This window comes from Notamacropus eugenii, chromosome 2 (genome assembly GCF_028372415.1).
Source record: "Notamacropus eugenii isolate mMacEug1 chromosome 2, mMacEug1.pri_v2, whole genome shotgun sequence".
NCBI lineage: Eukaryota > Metazoa > Chordata > Mammalia > Diprotodontia > Macropodidae > Notamacropus > Notamacropus eugenii.
The window spans coordinates 269201531-269218779 of NC_092873.1; the positions used below are offsets into that span (position 1 = coordinate 269201531).

At 42.4% G+C, this 17249-nt stretch overlaps 1 protein-coding gene across 2 annotated transcripts in view; it reads right to left on the bottom strand.

Annotated features, from left to right (window-relative positions):
* Window positions 1-17249, bottom strand: part of ABCA4 (ATP binding cassette subfamily A member 4) — a 200937-nt gene that overhangs the window by 116275 nt on the left and 67413 nt on the right. For both annotated transcript variants that reach the window (XM_072644042.1, XM_072644041.1), the window contains 5 exons: window positions 12518-12607; window positions 5904-6144; window positions 5316-5455; window positions 4501-4617; window positions 2598-2795 (listed from right to left, as the gene is read on the bottom strand). In XM_072644042.1, the coding sequence (XP_072500143.1) occupies window positions 2598-2795; window positions 4501-4617; window positions 5316-5455; window positions 5904-6144; window positions 12518-12607 (786 nt within the window). The remainder of the gene's footprint in view (window positions 1-2597; window positions 2796-4500; window positions 4618-5315; window positions 5456-5903; window positions 6145-12517; window positions 12608-17249) is intronic.

Genomic DNA, 17249 nt, shown 5'->3' on the forward strand with positions numbered 1-17249 from the left:
TGGATAGACCCAGGGTCCCAGAATCTCAACTGAAAGGGGCCTCAGAGGCCACATAATGGGGCTGGAGAATCTATTCTCCAGCATTCTTCCTGAGTGGTTATCCAGACTTCAGGCTTGAAAGACCTGAACCAGGAGCTTCACACTTGGTATGTGTGTGACCCTGGACATTTCATTTAACTTCTGCCTGCCTTGGTTTCCTCATCTGGAAAATCAAGGCAGTTGGACCCAGTGGCCTTTAAGGTCCCTTTCCTCTCTCCCTCTGGAGGAGTACCTCCCCCTTGTATTTCTATTCTTTCCATCTTAGGCAGACAGCAAAAGAAGATACAAATAATAATAATATGGTTAGCCTTTACATAGCACTTTGAGGTTTGCAAAGCATTTTACAAATATCATTGGTCCAATGACTATATAATGAGAATATTAATGTCACAACAAAATGAGCATGGGGTTCTGGAGTTGAAGGACCTGGGTTCAAATTCTACCTTTGATGTGATATTTGTGACCTTAGGATATTCAATTAACTTTCCCAAACCTCATATGTAAAACGAGAGGGTTAGACTAGGTGGTCTCAGCTGGTCCAATCCCTGTGTAGGGGCTATAGCAATCACCTGTCCAGTATCAAATCCTAACCCCACTCCAGACAACCAAGTCATTTCTGTGGGTGATATAACCAAACTAGGCTTTCTCTCCCCTGCCCCCCGCCCCATCTCTCTCTGTGTCTTTCTCTCTCTCCCTCCTTTCCCCTTCCTCTGTCTCCTCTGTGTGTGTGTGTGTGTGTGTGTGTGTCTGTCTGTCTGTCTGTCCATCTGTTTTTAAAACTGGTTAATCTCAGAGGGAATAATGCCTGCTTTCCACTTGGTCTCAAGACCAGAAGCATAGGTTTTTCAGATCAGCTACTGGCAGGGGACAAACTGAACACAGCCTTCCCAAGGCAGGCAATGAATCTCACTCACGCAGATATAGCAAAGTGCACGAGAGAGAGAGAGAGAGAGAGAGAGAGAGAGAGAGAGAGAGAGAGAGAGAGAGAGAGAGAGAGAGAGAAATACATATATATATATGTATATATTCAGAAATGAAAGTGATACAGGAACAAAATATACCAATAAAAGGTTTTTTGTTTTTGTTCCATAGATCCTTGATTAAGTACCTTCACCTCAATTTTCTCATCCCTCAAAGGAAGGAGTTGGACTACATAACTTAGAAAGTTCCTTCTAGCTCTCAGTCCTACAGGGACAGGAGACAAGGACTTGACAAAATATGTCATTGGTACAGGTGAAGAAATTTCTTCTACCAGTGCAAGCCATTACCTTCTCTGCCACTTAATTTCTTAGAGTTGTCCAGAATACTGCAAGATTAAGTAACTTGTCCCTGGTCATTCAGCCATTGTGTGTCAGTGTTAGGACCTGAACCCAGGTCTTACTGGTTCTGAGGTCAACTTTCTATTTGCTAGGCTACACTATGTCCTATGAAGCTGTAATATCTACATTTCTACAAAACAGTGTTGAGGGAAGACATTTAACTCCAAGTCACACAATGGGATGTTTAATACACAGCATATCAATGGGGCTTTAGTATCTATGCTGAGAAGTAAGAGAACCTTTTGCTCAGCTTCAACCTGAGAGGCTGTCAAAAGACTAACTTACAGTTTAAGCTTATGTCCTGAACCATGTATTGCAGTAGGATGATTCCCAGTCACCTTAGAGCCAATGCTTGTATAATATGTTCTGCGATACTGTTTTGAGTAGTTACATTTGTTATTTAAAATGTTCTCACGTTCTCTGTCCAACCTTCTCAAAATCTATTTTGGACCCCTTCTTTTTTATTAGATTAACACATGTTGGGCATGGAAAGGATTAGTGGGGAGAGGTGGGGAGGAGATCTATAAAGAAGTCACTTTTCTACCACTTTTGTCATATATCTTTAAAGCACAGGCTATCTCTCTACCAGGGACTAGCTTTGTTAGCCACTACACACAGTTGAGTCATTTTGGTTGTGTCCAACTCTTTGTCACCGTATTTGGGGTTATCTTGGTAAAGATACTGAAATGGTTTGCCATTCCCTTTTCCATTTTACAGATGATGAATTAAACCAAACAGGGTTAAGTGACTTGCCCAGGCTCACACAACTAGTAAGTGTCTGAGGCCAGATTTGAACTCACAAAGATGAGTCTTCCCTACTTCAGGCCTGCTACTCTATCTACTGCACCACCTAGCTGCGTATGTACGTGTGTAAAATACATACACACATATACATATGTACATACATACGTACATATGTACATATTTTTTAAAGCCCCACAACAATCCTGTAGAGTATGTTTTACAGATATTACCCCCATTTTACAGGTGAAGAAAACTGAAGCACTGAGTGTGCAATGGTTTGTGCATTATCACTGAGACAGAAAGTATCAGAAGCAGGATTATGACCCAGACCATAATTGCTCTTCAAATACAGAGCCATGTCTGTTTTGGTTTCTTCCATAGTGAAAATGTTGAAAGCCCCTCTAGCTGGCTGAGGGAATCTCTTGCATCTACTTTCCAGGGTATTCCTTAATGTACTTACATTATGCAGAACTGCAAGGACTTGTTGACTCTTACCTCCATGTACTGATTAACCAGACGCAGGGTGTGATCTGTGAAGTTGAAGACATTCCTCCAGTCAAACCTGACCATGTCTTTAGGCCGGCCTTCTTCTGGCCCATTGTAGAGAAAGTTGAGTACAGCTTCAGCTGTGATTTCTTCCCCATCGAGCTGTCTGTTCACAAAGCTTTTCACTGTTGGATTTTCCAGAATATCCTAAGTAAGGAAAAGGAAAAATATGTTGAGCATTTCAGTAGCAATCATTTTCTCCAAGATCCTAGATTTAGATCTGGAAGGGACTTTACAGGTCTTCTAACCTAATCCTCTCATGTTATAGATGAGGAAATCGAGACCCAGAGAAATTGAATGATTTGTCCCAAGTCATGCATGTAGAAATTATCAGCTGGGATATGAACCAAGATCCTCTGACTCCAGATTTAGGGCTTGCTTTGTTTCTTCTTTCCTTCCTTTTTCTCCCTCTCCTTTTCTTTCTCCCTTCTCTCCCTTCCTTCTTTCTTTCCATATTTCTTCCTTTCTTCTACTCTTTCTCACTTTTTCTTCCCTCCTTCCCTCCCCTCCCATCCTCTCTCCCTTCCTTCCTTCTTTTTTCCCTCCCACTCTCCTTCCTTCCTTCCTCTCCCCTTTCTTTCTTTCCTTCCTTTCTCCTTTCCTTCCTTCCTTCCTTCCTTTTTCTTTCTTACTTTCTCTTCTGTACCCACACTCCCTCTACCCTAGATCTTAAGGCTTTCCCCAGGTTGCAGTGTTTGGGGGCACAGATACCCAAGCGCCCCTTAACAAGTAGGCAGGTTTATTCCAGACACTTAAGGCAGACTTAAGGCACTGTGGGCCTGTGAGGGAGAACTTTACAACAGAGCAACCCTTCCTTAAGCAGAGGCATCAAAACCCAGGTATTACCCATGATGTAATAATCTTTTAAGGGAAGGGGAAAAGCAACATTTTCTTTGGGATATTTTTTTCTTTCTCAACTAGTCAAATTATAAGGATTTAATATTCCTTTCTTGGCAGAGCTGGAAACCTACAAAAACCAACGATGCTTCAGGTACAGCCCACCCAAATAAGGGTGTCCAGTTTGAATAGGGGCCACTAGGATGACTGAGGCCTTGTGGTATCTTCATAAGTGGCAAACACCTTGGAATTCTTCTCTTGGTTTGAACATGATGAGTAGATATTACCTTGGCATTCAATTCAGATATTATCTTGCGAAATGGGTTACTGCAGGGGTATGCTCTGAAGTTTCATAAATCTTAGGAGTACAGAGTTAGAGCTGGAAGGGACCTTGGAGACCAGTCCCCTCATTTTCCAAATGAGGAAACTGACACCAAGAGAGGCTAAGTGACTTGTTCAGGGTCACATAGGTATTAAGTATCTGAGGCAGGATTCTTTCTGAATCAAATTCTCATGCCTAAAGCTCTCTCCCTCCTTATCTCTGCCTCCTGGCTCCCCTACTTTCCTCAAGTCTCATTTAAAGTAGAAGGCTTTCCTGGTCCTACTTAATTGAGTGCTTTCTCTCTGAGATTATCTCCAATTTATCCTGTCTATAAGTTGTTTCTATAGAGTTGCTTCCTTGTTGTCTCCCCCATGAGACTGTGAGCTCCTTGATAACAAAGAGAGTGACTATCTTTTGTCCTTTTTTGTATCCCCACAACTTAGCACAGTTTGTGGCACATAGCAGGAGCTTAATAAATGTTTGCTGAGTGGACTTGAATCTAGTTTCTCCACCATGCTTCCTTGGATCATGGACAGCAGCACAGGAGCACAGATTTAGAGATGGGGGCCATGCTATACTTTTACCTTCATTTCAAAACCTGATGAACTCTCTCTTATGAAATACAGAATGGAACCCAATTTAATTCTCTTCTCTGCACCCCTCTCAGGCCCACCCCACAAGAGCAGCTCATACTCGGATCATGGTGATCTGTGTGCTGTTGTCAAAGAAGTGCCAGATCTGAGGCCCTACTTCTTCCCAAGCCTTGAGAAAGTTTCTAACACGCTCCAGCTCTTCAAAAGTTGAGTTGGCCTGAGAAACCAAGGCAGACAGACAGAGGAGCAAGGAGAAAAAAGAGAGAGTGCACATGAAAATACTTCTGTGGTTTTCTGAGATACCTGTCAGGGTGGTCACAGTGGTTGGGAAAGGCCTTTTATGGAAGTGTTTTTCCTTTTCTGGACTGACCTGAAGATTCCTTGGTCTGCTGAGATTTCCCAGAATAGCTTACCATTTCTCAGGACTCCTGATGGGCAGAAACTAATGCTTTCTTGTTATCCTCAGTGGTCCAGGGGATATTGAGGGTGTTATTGTCTCCCTGCACTCTATGAAACCTTCTGGTTTTGTCCCCTTAGTGAGCTCGTTCCTCCCTCCCTCTTCTCCAACCAATACTAAGCCCTCCTCATGAGGCCAAGACACAGACAAATTGGCAATTTGAACTAGCTAATAGTGGGAATGGCACACACTTCCAACAGGGAGAGAACACAGGTGTCTGCTTGGGAGACATCACTGAGATCCTGAGAGTGAGATACTGAGGTGAAGACCAAGGGCACCAGAGGGGAGTATGCCAAGGAACAGGTGATGGGGAGAGGAGGAAGGAAATCCCAAAACCCAGCAGCCCAAAATAAACATGAGCATCACCAGGGGCAAGTAAAAGAGAAGCAAAAAAATCCACATCCTCTTGAGGGGCCCAAGGCAAGGAGGCATGAGGGGTGAGGAGAGAGGAGGCTTACATGCTTTAATATCCGATGAACAGCAGGAGAATCTGGAGTAAAGAGGATTTTCCCCATCAGCAAGGGTTTTGCTGCACTCCAGGCTATTTTAGTTAAAGGGTTTGCTTCCATGTTCTGGATCAATGAATTACAAAAAGATGCTGCCAGGAGAGAGGAAGAGAGGGCTGACAGAACTGTATCTGCTCTGTCTTAAAGTTTATCACCAATCATGGTGACTATCATGTCCAAGTCCCAGTCCCTTTCCCTCAGAACTGAAGGATTAGACAGACAAACTAAGCTAATAGGCTGGGCTCATACAATAACAAGTTCATCACTAGCAAGTAATCAAATGCCCCAGTACAGCTCAATCAGGGCCTTTTCACTGGAAATGAAAGCTGGGGCTTGCCCTGCTATATTTCCTTAGAAGAGAAAAATGGAAAAGATTGCTGGTGATTAGGCTAAGAGACAAAGCACACTGCCTCCCAACAAAGAAAAGGAGGTGCTGAGTCAAACAGACAAGGGCAACACAAAGACATTGACATTGACAAACACAAGCCATCACTGATTTTTCCGATGAGGAGTGACTCAGGAACTCAAAAGGAAACTTACTTGTTGTCTTATCATAAGAATAGACAGGATCTTTTCTGGAAGGATCTATGCCTAGGAAGGCTTTGTAGTTGTTGTCTTCATACCAGTTATAGGAAAACACTCTGGAGCCACCCCCCTCTGGGTAACCACACAGGAGCTCAGAGAGGATCCTCATCAATTGGCTAAATGACTCTGGCCCTCCATTCTGCAGGAGGGGCCCTGTTACCCACAGCAGGTCCTGGACACTTGGCCGATGGGCCAGCTGGAGAGGAACAATGGCCCAAGGTTATTAAGAATAACATTTACCCATTTTAAGTTCTGAAATATACTATAACATTTACACCATTAATCATATAATATGTATCTATCATAATTATATAATATCATAATTATATAATTTTATATATTAAGATTTAATATGGTATATTTAAAACCTAGCAATATATCAATATCACCAGCTGAATTTGCTTAGCAACTATAAACATTTTAATTAATTCAAGTATCATGACAACTTTTATTTATTTTAGTTATTTTTCAGTTACATAGGAAGGAAGTATATAATGAGTGCCTACTATGTGCTAGGCTCTTTAACACTATTTTCTCATTTGATCCTCACAACCAACTTGAGAGGTAGGTCCTGTTGAGAAAACTGAGACAGAGGTTAGGTGACTTGCATAGGGTCACACAGCCAGTAAAGATCAGAGGTAGGAACCGAACCCAGATCTTTCCTGGTTCTTAAGCCCAGGATTCCTTCCTGTGTAAAAGCACCATAGATCTGAGACTGGAAGGGGTCTTATAGGCCATCTAATCCAACAGTATAGTTAGTTACACAGGGGAGAACACTGAACCTGGGGAAGTTGAGCTAACTACCTAGGATCACAGGAAATGGATCTGAACCCAAGTTTTCTGCCTCCAGATCCCAGGTTCCTTCCCTGCATTAAGTTGAGTGAGTACTTTATAGCATGTTGTTTCATTAGAAGCAGAGCCAAGGCCAACAATAAAAGCAAAGCCTTGACTTTGAGCAGGATCTCCATGGCCACACGGAGGATAGTCATGGTGGCAAGGAAACCTTTATGTAGCTACAAAAATAAAGACAGACTGGTATGCCCAAAGGAATCAGGGTGGCCAAGCATAGCTGGGGGTGGGGAAGAGGGGTGGTATCCCACTAGTGGCACACAGAATTTTAATAGTCTCCTCTTTTTTTCAATTGCCTTTGTTTGTCTTTGGTGGAAATTTGTGTGGTGGGGGATGGGAAAGCTGGGGGCTGATATGGACTCCTAGCCTACTCAGTGCAGGCAGAGATTTATACACTCTTCTCTAGCAAGGAGAAGAGCCATGGAAAGAAAGGTGGATTGCTAGAAAGAATCAGTACTTTCTCCCTCTCTCTCTCCCTCTCTTTCTCTCTCTTTCTCCCTCTCTCTCTCCTTCTCTCTCTCTTTTTCCCTCTCTCTCTCCCTCTCTTTCTTCCTCTCTTTCTCTCTCCCTCTCTTTCTCCCTCTCTCTCTCCCTCTCTCTCTCCTTCTCTCTCTCTTTCTCCCTCTCTCTTTCTCTCTTTCTTCCTCTATCCCCCTCTCTCTTTCTTCCTCTCTTTCTCTCCCTCCCTCTCTCTCTCTTTTTCCCCCCTTCCTACCCTCCCTCTCTTTTTCCTTCTCTCTTTTCTTCCTCTTCCTCTCTCTCACTCCTCTCTCCCCATCTCTCCTCTCTCTTCTTCCCCTACTCTTCCTCCAGTTCCCTCTCTCCTTTCTTCCTCCCTCTTCTCTTCATCTTCTCTTTCCTCCCGCTTCCTCTCTCCTTCCCTCTCTCCCTCTTCCTCTCTCCCTCCCTCCTTTTTCCTCACTCCTCTCTTTCCCCTTCTCCTTCAGGAGAACAAGCACCATAATTTGGAGAAGAGAGATCTACAGTATTAAGAAGAATGTCAGGGCTTATCGAAGAGGCTCTGTGATTCCTATTTGCTTAGTCTTTGGGGAAGGAGGGAGGAAAGGCCACTCTTCTTACAAACATACCTCCCAACATGTCCTAAAAAGCATTTGGGGATTTAAAACCACCATTGGAATTCAGTGGGGGGAGTCTACCACCACTCCTCCCACAGACACTCAGGGAGGTTTGTCATCCCCTTCGTTGTCTGCATGCCAACCCTTGCCTTTGCAAACTGACAAGTGCCTCAGAGAATCTAAGCAGAGAGTCATGCCTGTGATGACAGTCTGTACTTCACTACAGTGAAGATGGATTGTTTGTACCACTGTGAATCTCATAATGACTCAGGACTGGCAACATGGAGGGAATGTGGTTTCCCTTACTCAAGGCTGGTGCCTGTGATTGAGGAGAACATCAGTCTGCTGGAATATTGCAGTGCTGACTACAACAAACAAAATGGAAGAGATGGCATGCTTTTTAAATTGGCAGATATCATACACCTAGGATGGGGAGCTAAGAAGTGACAGTCAGGTTCAAATAGATCTTTCTAGGTCCCCACCCCCCAGGGGCCAAATTGAAGTAGATTAAATTTCATAGGGCTAAATGATGAGTTTACACTTGGGTTCAAAAAAACAACATCCTAAGTTCAAGCTAGGGGAGGAGGGGATGGATAGAGATATCAAAGATCTGGGGGTTCTAGTGGATTGTAAACTCAGTTTGAGTCGAGAGAGCAATATGGCAGTCAAGATACCAAGTGTGTTTGAAGGGATCATAAGGAGAAGCTTTAGTTCCAGGAATAAGTCAGTGACCATCCCATGTATTGGGTCCTGAGCAGACCACCTGTGGAGGATCACGTTCCCTTCCAGGTGACAAGAAGACTTGGTAGGACTAGATTTCAATACTTAAAAGGATTGCTACCAAGGAAGATGGCCAAAACTTGTTCAGCCTAGTGCCAAAGGGCATAACTATGACAAATGCACAGGAAGTTTCAAAGAAATAAATTGAGGAAGATTTACCTAACAGTATCTTGTTGTTCAGTCAGGTCTGACCCTTTGTGACCTCATGAACCACCATTTTCTTGGCAAAAACTAGAGGGGTTTGCCATTTTCTTCTCCAGTGAATTAAGGCAAACTGCAGTTAAGTGATTTGCTCAGGTGACATAGTAAGTGTCTGATTATGAATTTGAACTCATTGGGCCTTCCTGAGTGCAGGTCCAATGCTCCATCCACTGAGGCATGTAGCTGCCCATACCTAACAGTTGGTGCTTTCCAAGAGGAGAAGAGGTTCTTTCATAATCAGAGAGCTGGAAGGGAAATAATGAAGTCATCCAGACAAATCACTTCATTTTATAAATGAGGAAACTGAGACCTAGAGCAGCTAAGTGAATTATTCAAAACCTCACATATATTAAATCTTCAATAAAAGGCTAGTTAACCGTAGTTCAGGTGCAGCTTGGAGGAGATGCCCTCTGAGCTCCTTTGTGATTATCCAAATCAGTGATTCTTTTAAGGTCAAATAGTCATCAGCATTAGTGAACATATATTGGGTACTCTGCATGGGCTCATTTCACAAAGATTTGTCTTGCATTCTAAAACAATATAAGTAATCCCCTGATAACCATATAAGGAACCAGAAAGGTTGATGTGTCTTAAATTCCTTTACTTACTATCAGCTCCACCCTTCTTATGTTGAAAGGAACAACTCAGAGTTCCTGAATACTGATAAAACCAAAGACCTTAAGCCAAAATCCTCCCCAGAGCTGGTAATGGGTCAGATACAATGTGTGCTCAATCTTCACATCCTTCTAAGCAGCTGTGTCTGGCCAAGGCTCATTCTTCCTGTGGAAGAATGACCTGGCTAAATTTGAAGCTGATTATGGAAAGGCAAAGTCCAACTGAGAGTTCTGGCCTTACTGGCAGAGCCCAACCTGATATATTCAGGGCTCAGAAGGCTGGGAGGTGGGAGGGAATGGGGAAGGGACTAAAGGTTGGCAAGCTTGCCTGGCCTATTTTACAAAATAAAACATGACACAGAAAAAGGGTCATTATTGGTCTGGGACAGTATCTCAGAAACAATGAACATGAACTTGGACAGACTTCAAGAGAGTAGAGGATAGAAGGTCCTGGCCTGCTACGGTTCATGGGGTGATGAAAACTAGGATACAACTGAATGACTGAATGACAGAACAGGCAAAGTTATTTCTAGAAAAATAAGGTATTGATTCAAGGCCCCAAATTTTAATGAGCTCCAAAAGCACCTACCTTCACTTAGGTGCTAGAAACAACTGAGTTTAATATCTCGTTAATAAAAACAATTTGTTGAAATAGAAACCACCAAATGGCACATGCTTCCTTCTTTTCTTTCTTTGGCCGTTGGTGCCACATAACCTAGGTTAGTTCCCCAACCCACAGTGGCCTCACTGCGGGAATCTCTGTCTCCACACATACCTAAGTGTAATTATGCTCACAGTTGTGGATAATTTGTTTTTTATGCTTGCTCTGGTTCCATTTTGAAATTGGCCCTAAACAGGTAAAATGTTAGTTATACCTCTGGTAACAGGTCACAGCAATGGAGGAGATGTGCATTCAGTAGAGTCAACTTTTAGTTAGAGAAGACAGATTAGTAATCTTGGGAGCTACTCAGACCTGGACTGCTAGATTTCTGATTGACTTTGACCTTATATATAATGACTGAATTCATATCTTTTTTGTCTTTTATAAATTTTCCACTGCAGTCCTCTGATGCTTCAGCATAACATTGAAAATGCCCACCCCTGAGCTCTAGAAGGTTGTCTTAGCAGAAGTTCTACCAGGACCACATTTCAAGTTAGGCTTCAAAAATATGTTGAGTGATGGACTTTGTAGGCAGGAGGACCAGACTAACCAAGGTTGAAGTTCATCTCCAGAAGGTTGGCCAATGGAAGGTGGCTTTTTATTTTTTTTGGCCAAAGCAATTCTCATACCCTCTACCAAGGTGTGAAGGGGTCATGAGCTTCTTCAGCAGGAGGAATTCCCACATCCATTCATGAATCTTTTGAAGAAATACCAGAAGATGAATTATTTTGCTCATGAATAAACTCCTAGATAAAGTGGACTTCAACAATTGTTGGTCCTGGGGAGAAGGTGAGGATGAAATAAATGCTAGAGTCAGAGGACTCCATGAACAGTATTGGTGTCAGAAAAAGAGGATCAGGACTGGAGAGCATGCCAAATAAGAATGATTGCTATGGACAACTGGGGATGTCTAGCCTGGAGATCAAGGGACTTAGTGGTGTCATGAGAGGCTCACAGGACTATAGGACTTCATTTTACGTAGCAGAAAACTGAGGCCCAGGGAAGTCATATGAATTCTCCAAGGTAACACCAATCTCAAACATCACAGGTAGGATGTAAACCCAAGATAGATATCTTAAAATGTCTGAAGGAGAAGAACTATATACTGCTTAGTTACAGAGAAGAAATCACCAGGAGCAATGGGTGTAAGTGGCAGAGGCAGATTTCAGCTCAATTTAAGGAAAAATTCCTAACAATTAGAGAAGTCCCAAAGTAGGATGGGATACTTCATTAAGTAGTGGGTTCCCATTCCTAGAGACCTTCAGATAGAGAGGCTTGATGACCACTCGTTAGGGATATTATAGACAGAAATGAATGGACTAGATCACCTATAAGAGCCTTTCTGAGATGATCTTCTTCTATGAGCTCATCAGTGATCTTGGTGCTGCTGGTCTGTGAAACCACAGAATCCAGTGACTTAGGAACCAAGAATGCCTTGGGCCAAAGGGCCATGTCATTCTGAAACATATTTTGTAAGGGATTCCACTCCTGGGGAAACTACAGCCCTTTGAAGACATCACTGACTGGGAGCAATTCTTTATAATGGTTGAAGAAGCTTTTAAATGAGGATTATATCAAGTCCACCCAACACATTAATATTATTGTTAGGGTCATTTTTATAAGTTACAAGTATATATGTTACAATTATTTTGATGTTATATTAAAGGTTGGTTTGTATGTTAATGAAGCTTTCTTTTTTCATTAAAAAATAAACTATATGAGAAGCCTCTGAAAACAAAACAGGACTAAGCTAAGCCTAGTGGTACATGCCTATATTCCCAGCTATATGAAAGGCTAAGTGATGAATCTCTTGTGCTTAGCAGTTCTGGGCTATAGTGAGCTATCCTAATAAGGTGTCCACACTAAGTGCGGCAGCAATACAGTGACCCTCTACGGAGCAAGAAGTTACAAAATTTGTCCAAGGAGACATAAATTAGCCCAGGTCAGAAATAGAAAAAGTCAAAATTTCGAGCCAATTGGCCTCACAGCCCCTGAACTTCCAGCCTGAGTGAGAGAAGAAACCAGTCTTGTAAAAACAAAAACAAAAAGCAGGACTGAAGGATCACAGGTAAATTAGCAGGCTAATCTGTAGTAGACTAGAATAATAGCTCATTCACCAACTGGAGAAGCCAGGTCATAGGCCACAGCTCATTTGTACCACACTCGAAAGCCACAGGGTACCTTGTATAATGAGAGATTCCAAAAACTAAAGCATGGTAAAAAAGACTTTGAGACTATTAGATGGGGCCATTGATTGTCATACTACAAACTGGAAGGTCAGAGAAGTCATGGGATCAGCTGCTTAGGGGACTAAGTGTGGGAAAATCTGGGAAGCCATAATGATGTTTGCTTGGTCTGTATTATAATTACCATCATCAAACCACTTACCTCTTGCACTCTTGGAGACATTTTAGATAAAGCCCTTCCCCAGGATCTCAGATTGATACCTTGAGAGCTGCTGTCTATGAGCGTGGGAAGCTATAAGTGATAAGAAGAAAGAGGGGAAAAAAGTTCAGTTCTACATGTGTGCATGCACGCACACACACACACACACACACACACACACACTCTGTCATAGTCACTCCACTCTCCTGTACCCATAAAAAAACATTTCCTCTCTACTTTCTGATCACAGAGCCAATTTCTATGAGATTGTTTCCAGAAACACAGCTCTTTTTTAAAATTAAATCTAATTGAGAAAAATCAAATGATATTGTTCTAGGTCACCCCACTGAGCAAGTCAATCACAAATAGTTTCATGGTGACATTAAATACACCAAAATAATCCTGACCGCTGGTTTAGAGACACCAAGCAGGGCTCCTGGAGGAAGGCAAACAGAGCAGCTGGGTGAGTGACAGGAAGAATGAGTGGAGAGTTGCCAATGTGGTCACCTCAGTGGCTCTCCCCATTCTCCCTGACTTCCTCTGCAGATTGTTCCCATCTTTTCTTCCATTGTGCTCTCTGCATTCAGGTCAACCATTATTCCTCTGTTTGATTTTGGCTCTCTTCTGTTCTGTGAGTTCTCTAGTTACATGATCTGTCAGAGCTGCTGCTGCTGTTGATTATCAAGGGAAAGGAGCACTCCTACAGACTCCCCAAATACCAGCAATGCTCCCGTGACCCTGAGTGCCACAGTACCCAGCTGGACAAGCATTTTTCACTTCAGTGGTTCACTGAGTTGCCTCTCCTGCCTCCAGGAACATCCAAGCATTCCCAGGACGTCCCAGAGCCAAACCTGACTGAACAAACTCAGTCTCCGTAATGTCGTGATTGTGACCAACAAAGTTCCCTACCTCATGGGCACGTTTCAGGAAATTTGATGAAAGCTGAACTCCAGTCTTTGAGGGGACTAGATACACAAAGCACAACAGTCCTTTTTTCAATGCATTTTGGCCAGCTCGTATTTGTGGGGTATTAAAAAGAAATATTTATGGACATCCTTTGCTTTACATGACTCATATTTCCTTCCTGTAAAGCCATCCCATACAAAATGAAAAAGAAGGAAAAACCCAGCTGATTCAAACTAATCAGCACATCAGAAAAGCCTAGTATCATACAGTCTTCCACATCCATAGATCTCTAACTCAGCAAAAACGTGGAGGCAGTGCCTTTGGGGTAGCTAGGTGGAGCAGTGCATAAAGCATCAGCCCTTCAGTCAGGAAGACCCGTCTGTGCTCAAACCTGGCCCTCAGACACATCCTAGCTGTGTGACCCTGGCCAAGTCACTTAACCTTGTTTGCTTCAGTTTCCTTAACTGTAAAATGGGCTGGAGAAGGAAATGACAAACCATTTCAGTATCTTTGCCAAGAAAACCCCAAATGGGGTCACAAAGAGTTGAATACAACTGAAGTGATTGAACAATAGAATGAAAAAGGTTTTTTCTTCCATCCAATGATACAGATATGTTGTGAATAGCATTTTCTTTAGGGGCTGGGAGAAGGTCTAGGATTTTTTCCATCTAAGACCACATTACATTTTCTTTTTATCTCTCAGATCACTAGCCCTAAGGGATCTCGCTTCCATACACTTCGCAAATACCTCTGATTTGTATCAGATAAGCAGAAAAGAATGCCCTTGAATCCTTCTTATTATATGTGGGCTGAGAAGACTAGAACGAATAAATAGTGTCACTAGTAAATTCTTGGTACTCATTTATGAAGTTGTCTTAAGGGGCAAGATATACACATCATTCTCCAACAAAAGGATGGCCAGACAGACAATTCTGGTTTCAAGATAAAATTAGTTTCCATCTCCTCTCTCCAAGTCTTGTCAGGAAAGCTTAGATGAGAGAAGTAGATTTGTCCTGAAGATGCTTAATTTCTCTGAAAAACATTACAATTCATTTCATAATAATAAATGCTCCTTGTGTCTGTCTCAGTCACTTTTCAGTCATGTCTGACACTTTATAACCCCCTCTGGGGTTTTATTAGCAATGATACTGGAGAGGTTTTCCATTTCCTTCTCCAGCTCATTTTACAGACGAGGAAACCGAGGCAAACAGGGTTAAGTGACTTGCGCAGGGTCACACAGCTGGTGTATCTAAGACTAGATCAGAACTCAGAAAGATGTGTCTTCCTAACTCCAGGCCCAGTATGCTGTCCTCTGTGCCACCTGGCTGCCCAACAAAAGCTCATAGCCCCAGGTTTCTGATGCTGAGTGTTCATTCTAACTAGTCCAGCCCAGACCCATCAGGCTACTGGTATTCTCTAGACATGTTCGTGCCTTACTACTCTGGGTCTTCTAGACATCTGTCCCCACTCCCCTGTTGCTTTCCATCTCTACCTTTGAGAGCAGGATTCAAATCTATGCTACCATTCCTGGGAAGGACATGTCAATTGATGGCCCTATGGTTCCACTCACCACCCCTCCTTTGATACCCCTGACCACAGCACACCTCTCTGGTCACCACTCCTCTGTGTTGCCTTCTCCTTTTAGAATATAAGTTCCTTGAGAGCTGAGACAATCTTATTTTCTTTGTATTTTGCATTCCCACAATGCTTAGCATAGTGCCTGGCACACAATAAGTACTGAATGAATGCTTTTTCATCCATCCATCCATTCATCTATCCATCTTTTTATCTTTAGAAGGCTCTGGTCTGAGGAAACTGAGGCTTGGAGAGGTTGAGAGGGGCACTGACACCACCAGTTAAATGGGAGAGACACAGAGCTCAAGCCCAGGTTTCCTGATCCCAACTCCAATGCTCTTTCCACTTCATTTAAATCAAGTCAGTTGCTTGCCTAAGGAGTTCTAAATGAGAGGAAAAACACTGATTTCCTGATCTTTTGCTCTCCTTTCTCTGCTTTCATCACCCTCACACAATTTTGTAGGTCTCCATGCTTAGCAATCTCTGTCTTCATTCACCACAATGGATTCTTCATCTGAGGTCCATAAACTTTAAAAAAGTTTTCATAATTATATTTCAAGGTAATTATTTCTTTTATAATTCTTTATATTTTGTTTTTTGCATGTAAAAACATCATTCTGAGCTAAGGGGTCCCTGACCAAAAAAAAAATGTTAAGAATCCATGACTTAAATAGTAGCACCTGATTTGAAACACTGTTACAGAAATAGTTACTTAACATAAATGCTTATTAATTGATTGATTAATTGCCCTGTTTTTAAAAGCGTTTTGTCAGAATTAATAATGAACAGCACCATATATTATCTTATTTGAATCCTACAAAAAACCCAGTAAGTTGGGTCCAAAGGTATTATGATCTCCATTTCACAGAAGTGGAAACTGAGTTTCAGAGAGGCTAAGGGAGTTGCCTCTGGTCACACAGCTAATAACAGGATCTGAATCTAGAACTTCCTGACTGCAGGTATAGTACTTGATCCACTATCCATTCAGCATGAAAACCAGGAGAATGAAGCAGACAATGAGGTTGGAGGGAATGGATTTTTTTTACTGAGAGAAAAGGAAGTATCACGGTAATTCAAAATAAATTCAGTTTCTGGGTTGAGAAGGGTGTGTGTATACATGTGTATGTGTGTGCGTGTGTGCATGTGTTTGTGTGCACGTGCACATGTTTGGGTGTGTTTCAGTGTTCCCCATATCTATGGTTTCCTTCTATTCCAAACAAGTTTTTTTCATTTCGCAAAGAACAAAAAGTGGCCCAAGACCAGGAAAAGCTCCAGGGATAAAAAGGTTATTCATCCCTTTTTCCTGCTGAGGGAACCTTTGCCTCTCTTCCCCTCAGCCAGCTGAGCATACGATTGGTTTGTGTCTTGTTCCTGAAATTACCCCCATACCCTAGACAGAAGCTTCTGAAAGATTCCCTCTTTACTCAAACTCTGTCCTGTGAGCTCAGATTGTTGACGCTGACGTTGAAGCCTACAATAACAAAATATACAACTGAATAAAAGACTGTAAACCAGAGCAGGGCAGTCCTGGTGGCTGTTTGAATGGGGGACAGCCTTCCTACGGGCACTCTCCTCTGACGCATACTCAATGCTTTCTCTCTCAGTGGAGATAAAGCAACCAGACCAGACAATAAAGAACATAGTACAAGAAGACCGTTCTCCTATCAGGCCCCCACCACAGAAAGACTTTAGACGGTCTGTTAGAGGTTGGCTCACTTAAAATGTGGACCTTGAGAGAAGGTTCTTTATGAGTGAGCCTGAGATCCACTAGACTGAATTGAAGTCCCCCATCAGCAGTAGTCATAAGACTACTACTAATAGCTAACCTTTATAAAACTCTTTAGAGTGCCTAAAGCACTTTACATCTCACTTGACCCACAGAACAACTCTGTCAGTAGGTGCTATTATTATTTTATATAGAAGAAACTGAGACTGAGAAAGATGATGTGACTTGACCATGGTTACACACAATAATGAGTATCTGAGGGAGGATCTGAACTCATCTTCCTGTCTTCAACTTCAGTCTTTCTAGCTGCCTGGATCCCTATATGATGCCTCTGTATCAGTCTTCTGATCTGTTCCCTGTACTCCTTCATCCCTTTCCTAGTAGCATATGATATAAAAATGTTGTCTCAGAAATCTTTTTAGCATCTCCTAAAGTAAAAAAAAAAAAAAAAAAGAAATCTCTATGTATATGAAATTTATCCACCCTATTCACCAGTCTCTTTGCAGGGATTCTCTCTCTCTCTCTCTC